The 11,332-nt window shown below is 33.0% G+C and overlaps 1 protein-coding gene and 1 long non-coding RNA gene across 3 annotated transcripts in view; one reads left to right on the top strand and one right to left on the bottom strand.

Moving 5' to 3' along the window:
* Window positions 1–6,158, top strand: part of LOC125069732 (protein split ends) — a 75,073-nt gene extending 68,915 nt beyond the window's left edge. For both annotated transcript variants that reach the window (XM_047679293.1, XM_047679292.1), the window contains exons 12-19: window positions 26–189; window positions 276–334; window positions 603–709; window positions 1,350–1,474; window positions 2,065–2,210; window positions 2,347–2,550; window positions 2,751–2,912; window positions 3,034–6,158. In XM_047679293.1, coding sequence (XP_047535249.1) covers window positions 26–189; window positions 276–334; window positions 603–709; window positions 1,350–1,474; window positions 2,065–2,210; window positions 2,347–2,550; window positions 2,751–2,912; window positions 3,034–3,168 — 1,102 coding nt within the window. In that variant the 3' untranslated portion in view covers window positions 3,169–6,158. The remainder of the gene's footprint in view (window positions 1–25; window positions 190–275; window positions 335–602; window positions 710–1,349; window positions 1,475–2,064; window positions 2,211–2,346; window positions 2,551–2,750; window positions 2,913–3,033) is intronic.
* Window positions 6,159–6,269: 111 nt separating this feature from the next.
* Window positions 6,270–10,106, bottom strand: LOC125069873. Its single transcript, XR_007119863.1, has 2 exons — window positions 9,977–10,106; window positions 6,270–7,182 (listed from the first exon to the last, which is right to left on the bottom strand). It is a non-coding gene; the product is annotated as an uncharacterized LOC125069873 (long non-coding RNA).
* Between the last annotated feature and the right edge of the window lie 1,226 nt (window positions 10,107–11,332).

Below are 11,332 nucleotides of genomic sequence, written 5' to 3'. Positions count from 1 at the left end.
GTGATCATTTACTTTATATTTGCAGAGGCGGAGAAGGAGAGGCTGGTGCGGCGAGCGCGCTGGGAGGTGTGGCAGGGGCATCGCGTGGATTCCGCGGCGCCTACGCGGGGCCGGCCAGTCTGCCCCGCGGCGCACACCATCCGCCGCACTCGAAGCAGGTCGCTGTCGTCGGACCCCAACATCACCCCGGTACGTTAAAAATCCTCCAGATAATAGTAGTATAGATAATAGATTTTTCTTTTTTCTCTTAATACTCACATTCGGTAATATTTCAGGATCACGAGTAACCATCACGAGTGTTCCTGCAGTCAGTCCTCAAGGCCAAGTGTCATTGGTGAGTGTGATATGCTTGCTTTAGTTTATCCTTTTGTTGCCTAGAGTACCTGATATATATCTTACAAAACATCAAATATGTATAAAGAGGGTAATTTTGTTCATGCTATCCGGAATAGTCTGCAGATTTAGTTAGAAGTCCTCCGCCTGCACATCAACAGACTTCTCCTATCACCTCGGTATATCATAATGTAATTAATTTTTATTTTATAGACGCGGTTTTTTTTTTAAATATTTTCGACTTTAACGTATCAATTATCTATTAACAGGGCGAAGGAATGTATCCTCATTTTTCGCATCACCATTATCAGATGTATCAACAGCATTTTCGTGCTACACAGTACGAAAACCTGCCCACACCCACTTCTTTCACAAGGTATGTAAAACTTTTAATTTGTAAGTTTGAGATATTTCCTAAATAAAGAAATACCCAAAGAAACTTTGGTTTTAACTAAGCACTAGTTAAATACAAAATATTTGAACATCGAAATGACTAACTATATATATTTTATAAGAATTCATTATAAAAGTAGTAAAATCACCTATACTATATGAAAAATATTGGGACATGGAATTAAAAAATCCGAAGTTCGTTTGAATAAATAAAAAATAAATGTACACGTTTCTACAACATGAGATTCTGTTATTTATTAGTTTTGTCAAGGAACCATAATTACTATGATAAAAAGAAAACAATCATATCATTTTCTCTCATACATTTATATTTGAACATGAATTTGAGACATCCCGGAATAAAACATATTTAGATATGTTAATGTATGTAGTGTGTAGCCTTAACATGACACTCACTTAGTGCAAGCCCCTCTGGGAAAGTACCATCCACACATCATATATTCTCGGTAGAATATATGATGTGTGGATGGTACGGCGGTCCAAGCCGCAATAAGTTTTGAAATTGCTATTCGATAAATTTACATCATATATTTCACTGTAATTTAAAAACTGCTGCACGACTTTTTGTATAATGTATCCAAAAATGTATGTTCTATGCGCAGAGGCGCGTTAGAGGCGGAGGGCTCGGAGGCGCCGACGCCGCCCTTGGAGCTGCGGCGGCCGCCGTCGGCTCGCGTGCCGCGCCCTGCGCACTCGCCCTCGCCCTTGCCGCACGATAGGCATATCAGTAAGTATTTACATAAAAAAATACTATTATTAATTAATATTTATTTAAAGTACTATCTTTTTAATATCTTGACTGATTTCGGCTACGGTTTCCATTCTTAAGAGAGAATAAGAAACTGTGCAGGGGTAAATGTTATAACTTACGAGTATGTGGGCAACATATAATCCGATGGATGTCGTAAAACCATCCATCTTTCAAGCTCTGGTGGAAATTCAATAACTTTTTATTGGTCCGTTTAAATACTGACAAGATTTAGTTTCCTTGGCTTAAAGCAAAATAACAATTGAAACTAACAAAAAAAAACTCTATAGCTTATGCTATTTATCTAATCGGAACCCAAAATTAAATTTACTTTATCAACGGACATCGACCGTCACTAAAATACCTTTTTTTGGTTTGTTGTTGTTGCAACAAAATTTTATTTGGTGTTAAAATTTTAGGAGGTCGCTTTTTAATGTCATTATAAGTTTACTACTTTAATATATCTTTAAAAAGTTTGGCCTGCTGCCTGTAATTTACAGTTTTATACGTACGTATTACTCTGTACGGTGATTCAGAGCGCATCGTAACTCTTAACCTTACCATCGCAGTGTACGGCGTGCGCTGCGGGCGCTCCCCGCCGCCGGCGCACGGCACGTCGCGCCCGCCCGCCGCGCTGCCGCCGCCCGGCCCGCCCGGCCCGCCGCACGCGTCGCAGGTGCCGCGCGAGGCCGACTCGCTGCAGATGTTGCTGCGGGTGAGTAATGTCCAGATACAATAAAATTATATATTTTATGACCAAACATTTTTTAGATCACAAAAAGTTTCGCGAGACTATTTAGCCGTCTAGATTATTTATTTGGAAACATATTAAAAAATCTTCCATTCGACAGCGGTATCCTGTAATGTGGCAAGGGTTACTGGCCTTGAAAAACGATTCAGCTGCGGTACAGATGCATTTTGTGGGTGGAAACCCCGGAGTGGCGGCAGACGCACTGTTACGCAACTCTGACGGTACGGCTGCTTCGCTGCTTCGAATCGCGCAGCGAATGCGCCTTGAACCCGCACAGCTCGACCAGGTGCATCGTAAGATGAAGGTCAGTCGTTTACATTACACACGATTACATTGAAATAATTTACTCCATATTAAATATTTTTAATAAATATTCTTTCAATATATTATAAGAAAATATTACTCAAGTTTGCTGTTGAACAAATACTGCTGATTAACCAATATGTAATTACAGTTTTAGAAGCTTACAAACGAATTTTATTAATGAATATATGTAATAATTAGCTGGAGAATGAACATTGTATGCTGCTGGCGCTGCCTTGCGGACGCGACCACATGGACGTTTTACAGCAGTCCACTAACCTCACGGCTGGCTTTATCACCTACCTGCAACGGAAGCAGGCCGCCGGCATCGTCAACGTGGCGCCTACCCCTGGTCACCAGCAGGTAATATCACTCTCATCAATTTACACACAATTGTTTGCAAAATAAAAGACACTGTGAATGGTCTTCGATTAATTAAAAACTTCGATTAGTAACATGTCCATTTTATTATCTTTGTCCACAGTCATTATACACGGTCCACATCTTTCCTTCCTGTGACTTTGCGAACGAAAACCTAAATCGTATCGCACCCGATCTCATGCATCGCGTGGCCAATATCGCGCACCTTCTCATTGTCATCGCCACCGCCATCGGGTGAACGATGCAGACTCGCGAGGCGACGACTTTCGCCTCAATTGGATATGAACCTTGATCCCAGCATTTGGACGTGACAAATATAAACATTGAACGTGACAAATATTAAAACCGACGTGGACACTGCTAGATGAATATTTTAATAAAAAATTGTAAATATATCCAGGTTGTGAAACTTCATTTTTACTATTATCGTAGTTATTCATCGACCTGGTGGAAACCGCCGATCAAACGTTTGATACTGGACAGTAATATAGTGTTCTCGGAATTGCGTTGAATTACCTCTTCGAAAGTGAACGTTCGTTGTAGTGGACTAAAGTTAGTGTATTTATTGTTACGGCTTAGCGTCGCGGCGGCGGGCGCGCTTGTATAAAGTTTCACGTAGTCGTAAGCCGCCGTCACCTATTTAAGTGTTAGATTTAAGACATAGCTTTGTAAAATACTTTTGTTATGGTCGACTGGGCTCGGCCTTATTCGGAGTTTAAATTTATAAAAAAAGGTATGATAGTGATGTGCGATGTCAGTTGATAAAGTATATTTAATTTTGGGTTCCGATTAGATAAGTGGCAATCTATCGAGCATTTTTTATTGTTAGTGTAAATTGTTATTTTGTTTTAAGCCTAGGATCTAAAGTAATTTAAATCATGTAAATACCGAATCTATCCATACTAAAATTCGATTTATTCATTAGATCATTACGGTAGGTAATGGATAACTCTGTAACTGGGAATCGAATGATAACTTCTTTATGTAAAAATAAGATACATGAACGGTATATAAAACGATAAAATTACACATGGAAAATAAACTGTGATTCTGACTTTTTACGTAGGCTTATAGGTAGTCTTAAAAAAAGCATACTGAGCAATGCATGTGTAGCCAACGGCGCGTGCGGCGTCGCCTTTGTCATTAATAACTAATATAGGATTCATTACATAATAAGTTCACCTTCAGAAAAATTGTGACTATTAAACTATCATTTAATATTACACAAGTCACGAATTTTATTTTTGTATAACTCCATTGAAATTTAGAGCTTGACATTAAGATAATTTCTTTAATTATGAACACACCGCAAACAACCTTTTAATGATTTTTAATTTAATGATAAAAACTTTAATAGTAAAAATAAATAATTTGAATAAATAATTAATAGTAATAATATTTATCGCTTATACGTTGATGATTATTACAAAAAAAACAACGCTCGTCGATGCTTTTCGGCTACCGAGAAAACCAATGTGTAAAGTTTACAAATTACCAGAAATATTTCCAGGGGTGTTTTTAGGAAAATCGTATTTTCTAATAAATAGTCTCATAATAGAATTTTCTTCGAAACATTTTGATTCGAGCGACGTGACAATCGCCGTTGCACACTTACATTGTTTCGACAGTTAATTTCCCATTCCATGCGACCGCCTCATGCTGGTTACTTATTGCATTAATTCATTCGACTAAAGACTATTCGTCCGAGCGGTGGTGGTACCGCTCGCGATATTCTTTACTCTGAAACGTATCTTGCCGCAAATGCTACAGAAATAACTTTACAAATAAATTGTGATGTTAAGATCACTGATTAATAATTGTCATTATAAGTTGCACGAATTAACAATATTGTACTTCTCATAATTTATAAAAATCATTGTCTGCATCCAATTCACCTAAAGCTTCAGCGTTTGCTAATTACGACTCGTTATGTTTCACCTATAATTTCTGCTTAAAAATGTTTACATCGTCGTTTCGCAATGTATAATTAGATAACAGTGCGACTCTTTTGTCGTACTAGAAATAAAGTACAAAATATTTTATGTATTGTAATTTTATATGTACGATATAGGAATAACAGCACAGGTAACATATTGTATTGTATATTCTTTTTAAGGACTAATGTATAGGTGTATAAATGTTATATGTTTCGTCATGTTTCCGTCGCATACAGTTCTCAATATAGCTAGGAGGAACACTAACGAACTGTCACTTCGTCCATTAATTTTAAAACATAATTTTATTAGTAAATGGATGCCCAAATGTTCACTTATTTGATTTTCTTATAAAGGAAATCAATGTAAATAAGTCTTCAGTAAACATAGCATAACATACAGTATTTAGTCTTGATATTGAAATAAATTTATGAGATAGTCAACACATGAGAATTATAAAAGAAATATTTATTATGGTCAAATTGGTATTTTTACTCATTCTTTATTTATTGCAGTGGTGTGATTATTTTTTGGCAATGACATAAAATACTATTTAATATTATAACTATCAAGTTTTTGCCAATAAGTAATTGCATCCTATGTTTTTGTCAAGGTGTCAATTACTAATATTTAAAATGTACACAAAGAATTCCATGTTCGAGACAAGATCATTGTTAGGATTTGTTTCTAATTTATAAGGTTCGGCAGACTTAAATCACCTAACTGTGAGAAGTATAATATAGTTTTGTGTAGTTAACTGTTTCAAAACCTTTTGCATATACAGGTGGTTCCAGGAGAGTCTCACTTCTTGATGCCTTCAAAATTATCGTTATTTTGAATACATCATGACGTCAGACAAATAAAAATACTTTCGATTTTCGATTTGCAATGTTTTCAAGCATGAAGTGGTTCCGCGGGTATGGAATACTGTACGGCGGGTCGCTTGCGGTGGTGGCTGTTGTCTGTGTGCGAGTTGATAGAGTTTAAATATATGTAAAATTAACATTTGATCTCAAGTGTGCAGCAAAAGTGATGGTGATGACTAGACTGTTATATTGCAACAGCTGTGACCGGACGCGCTACCTGCTTTGATTTTAATATAGTAAAATGTAAGGATATAAAAAATATTGTGATCATATTTCTACTATAAGTTTAATTTGCTAGGATTTAGAAATAATTGTATATTTTGTACATATTGAAATAGTATTGTATCTTAACTTCCCTTTATCCAAAAACCCAGACTCCTGCGTGTTATGTACCTCCTACCTACCAATACTATTAAAAAAATAATACATAAAAAGTGTTTTTATTTGAATCATCCTCCCAGCTGTTGTGAAATAATTATGGGCTTAAATAATATTTTTATGAAATCGATTTAATTAAATTATTAAACAAAACACTAAAACATTTTTAGTAGTTTTTATTTACTTTTTTTCATAAACATTTGTATTTTTCCTACTTAGATAACAATCGGTGATACTATATATTCAGATGAGGTAGTACTAAAATAACCGAACCCTCTAGGTGACTGTATCGTACTATATATATAGAAATAATATTGTTAGACTGAAGCTTTATAGTAAATAATTAAATTACCTTACTATAACCATAGCAAAAGTTTATAAAAAAAATGAATATTTTACATAATCATACTTGTGTAAGTGAAGACAGTGTTAGAAATGTTTACCATATAGTTAAGTTGTATTTTATACAGAATAAAATAATAAATTGAATTCTAATAATACAGGATCAAAATTTAAACGTAGGGATTATTACTCTATGTTTATCTATGGTGTGCTATGATCCCAACTACTATAAATATATATAATTTTTTTGCCTATTACCTTAACTTTCAAATATAACAACTAAAGCTTAATCTTATTACATACATTTTGACATTTTAATATATGCTGAAATAAATAATTTGTAATATTTGAAATAAATCTAAATTTCTAAAAAACCTTTAAAATATTGTCTATAGGTTTCTACATCATCTATGAAGATTTTATTATTTTTAGATGAAATTGCTCTTTTGTTAAAAATACTTTTTAATATAAACAGCTTAATTTCTACTTAATCAACAGTGTATTTAAAATACATTGTTACTTGAAATGATTTAACATCCTTGCTTCATCATGAGGCCGGCTAATTTAAATATTCTAAAACAGCTAAAAGGGTCTGATTGCTGCCCACTGGAAGATATTGTGGTGGCTGAATTCCCGTTAGATGGTGCTTGCTCTGCGTTCTCCGAATGCGCCGGTGATTTATTTTCACTCTTTTGCTTTTCTGGTGATTTACTTATTGCCGGAGAAGTCATCCTGTAATTAATTATTAAATATAATATATATATATATAATATTAACCTTACAATGTAACTTTTTCCTTAGCAAACACTATTATGGTTGCTAAAACATTACATTAAAAGAAGTAGGACATTGAACAAAGTAAACTGGATTGGTATTTTTTTAAATACAACATAACTTGAATAACTTAGCATGTGTACAATGTTATTTCGATATACGAGTGCTACATAAACGGGTATTCAACTGAAACTATCCTCAATATTAATGTATCTCCGTTGAAATTTATTTTAACATTATAATATTTAAATTATAATTAATATTATATAAACGCGAAAGTAACTCTGCCTGTCTGTTTGTCTGTCTGTCTGCCTTTCTGTCTGTTGCGCCTTGACGGGTAAACCACTGAACTAGTTTTGTTGAAATTTTGTTTGAAGGAAGCTTGTACCCGATGGAATAACATAGGCTAAGGTTTAAATAAGGCTTGTTTTTAATTCACCCTTCTAGTATTGTGGAATTAATAGGTGTATGCAAGTGCTGCAGTTTTGAAGATGAAAATATTAAAATGTGTTAAATACACAAATGCTGCTGTTAGACTATTTATATGTCAAATCTTTAATTTGAATATACATTATTTTTATAAAATAAATGTAAAATGACATAATCTACAAAATAGCTCGATGGCAAGGGATTTTCCTAACAAGTTGAATTCCACGCGGGTTCAGGATTCAGCCAGTATACACACATATTATGTTTTCCTGGAATTTGTTAGGAATGATTACTACGTATTTCTTCATAAGAAAACTAATCGGTTTATTTCAATGCTCTTTAACTGTGCAATCCAGAATAATTCAGATTAGTACCGGACTTAACTGGTTAATGCGAGCAATTTTTATCAATATTGATACAATAGACCTATTGAAATTAAAACGAGTAGATAGATCACATTATTTATGTCCATATGATTGGACACTAACACTATCAATTGGTTAAACATTGTGTATGATACTCGTTGGCCATGGCCTACATTGCACAATAATTGTGATGTATGAATTAGATGCCACCAAACACATTTAGTTAAACCTCGAAATGTAGTAAATAATTATTAAAACATATTTTTATACTACAATTAATGATTCTATTGCGATTAATTACAGATTGTGTGTCAAGTCATACGAAATTATTTACTATGCTTAGGAGTATGACTTTTACGTCATGATAAAATGTCGTTACTGTATTATTATTTAGTTTATCTAGAATTGGAAAAATACGCTGTTTAGAAGCACGTTAAGAATTCCAGATATACCATTAGATTACAGTTTACACTGTGATTTACAATAATTATAAATTATGAATAATTGTTAAGTAAACAGTCATCTTATTTTTTATAGCGGTATAATAATGTTTTTAAGTAGGTCGATGACCTAACGTGGTGGGCGGTTGATAGTTTTTGACCTACTTATACTTTGGTTAGTTGTAGGTAGCGGGCGTAATGTGAAGAAAAATGGGTTAGGTTTTCGTTTTCACGCAAAGTATAGAAAAAATATAACTATCATACGTTATGATTATTTGAAATTGAATCTTATTGTTTATATTTTGCAATGCTTTTAATGTTATTGAACAAAACTTAAATATGTGTTCTAATAACAAAATTGTAACGTTATTTATAGTAAAAAAAATCGCTTACCTGATTTTCCTTGATATCAATTATAATTGAAGAATAAAAATAATCTAAATATTATCTAAGAACTACGACAATGATTTTGCAATGTTGACGAGGACAAGTTTTTCCTCCGAGCGTAGTTCGCGGGTGGCTGTATAGGTCCGCGCGCTTCTGCAGTTCGTTCGAGTGTCCGAGACTTCATAGTTTTAGATAGCGAGATACATTATTAGATATACTTTTATTTGATGCAAGAACGTCACGGTTTTTTCATGGCATTGAGACATCTTGATATATTTTAACACTAATAAAAGCTAATTTGGACGTATTGAAATCTGTAATTACTTTTCCTGTTTAGTCTTGTTTAACTGTCTTATTTATTTGAATCTCAAAGAAGGTAAATTTCTGTTTGTGATTTTAATATTTCTTATTTAGTCTACTTGGGTACTTATTATAAGATTTGTTTGAATTTAATTAATTTATTATTTTTTGTATCTTGTAGGTATTTCAGACATATTATATATTAATTAATCCTTGTAGTACTAGTAGTCCTATGTTTATCTATTCTTTACTAATATTATAAATGCGAAAGTAACACTGTTTGTCTGTATGTTGCTCTTTCATGGTAAATGTATTGAACCGAATTTGATGAAATTTGGTAGGAAGCAAGCTTGAATTCAAGCAAGCAACTTGAAAGGACACGCTTTTTATACCTAATAACTAACGACCAACCCCTAAAACGCGAGAGATACCGCGGGTGACTACTAGTTAGATATATTTTAAATACCTTATGTTTAAGCACTACACTTCTTCACGTATGATGGTTATGGTAAATTTTCTGTGAATAAATGAAATGTGTGTATTTAAAAAAAAAACATCACGTTCATCATCGATTGAGCTCCGTAGGTTAGCGACCTCAATTCTTCACAAAATCCTATGGCAAGGCTAACGCAGTGCGGGCAGCCCTTTATTATGTAATAACGTAGGATAGGTATTCTAAAAATGGTTTTTAAGCAATGTCATCTAAGTGCAATGTTGTACAGAAATGTTCTTACTTTATTGCTTATTACTTGAGTATAGCTATGTTATTTTATTTATATATGTATACATTTTAATATGTATTTTAAGTATTATTTTATTTGGTTATTTTACCTTGATATGTTATCCTCTGTCTTACAAAGCAATAAGGTTTAAAGATATGCTTGTTGTATTCAGCGTCAAAACAAACACAGTAATTTGGACGGAACACGCGCTTATGGTGGCAGAGGGTTAACTGTGTCACCCGCCAATATGTACTACGCTACTGCGCATTCACTCTTTCTAACAATGAAGGGCAAAACCTTAAAATAAAACACGTTAAATCCATAACTAGAATTTCACGTTTTAGATTTTATAGTACAAACCCTCTCTGATACTAATTATACTACATTGCACCTAGTATTTTTTTGATACAATGTTTCTTTTATTAATGAGTATTCGGTTAATCCTAAAAAAAATTCCATCCTATGTATAAATTTCAATTTGCTTTAAAGTAACATATAACGTAATCGGTTTACAACATTGGCATAATTTAAGAATAAAATCGGAATGATTAAATATAGAATTCTCTTCGGAATATTTCATATTAGTAAAAAAGTAAGTATTAAAATTGTCTATATCTCAGTTCATTTGTTTTTGATTAGATTCAATTGGTACGATCATAGGCCATTACCGATCTTGCCCCAAAGCACCTTATCTTAATAAAATTAAATGAGAAATTCCTTTATATCTACATACCTATACATATATAAATATATAATTATAATTATTTCGTGTAATCCGAAAACGACTCTTATGATTTGGCTCAAATGTTGTATTTTGATAATGTTTTTCTTAAAAAATATCTACATAATATGGTGCTATTGTGTAAAAATATAATTAATTTTTATTTTTAGAGCCAAGCGTAGTTTGGTTACCCAGATACTATAAACTAAACTAACAACGCCCTCTTCTGAAATATTATAAAATTACGTTTAGGGATGCTGCTCAGTGTTAACAAAATATTTATCACGAAGTAGAAAAATTGAATTGCTCTTTCAGTATGGAGTTTCTACGTAGTTCACTAGATGGCGCCAGATACATTGTAATTTCGTCATCAAATCTATTTAAAATCTTTTAAAAATTACACACGTAATGATGGTTTCATATAATTTATCGTTAAGTTATTATTCATTATTAGTTAATATTATTGAATACCAGCTACTTCATAAATAAGTTTTCATTAATAATCCAATCAAATGAGAGATTTCTTGATTGATTTTCCGTATTCTCTTCCTTGGCATATATGTATATATGTTAGATATAATTAATTTACACGGGTATACGACCTCATTTATTAGAATGACAATGACACACAACGTGATTAACGTTTTAAAGATTGTCAGTAGGGAGATGTCAATTGTAATATGTATATTAAAGTATGTCTGATATCAAACTTGTACCATACAAGTATTTTTTGTTTTTTTTAGA

This window comes from Vanessa atalanta, chromosome 16, assembly GCF_905147765.1.
Source record: "Vanessa atalanta chromosome 16, ilVanAtal1.2, whole genome shotgun sequence".
NCBI lineage: Eukaryota > Metazoa > Arthropoda > Insecta > Lepidoptera > Nymphalidae > Vanessa > Vanessa atalanta.
The sequence above is the reverse complement of the archived record's forward strand: the minus strand, read 5'-3'. Positions and strand labels throughout refer to the sequence as shown.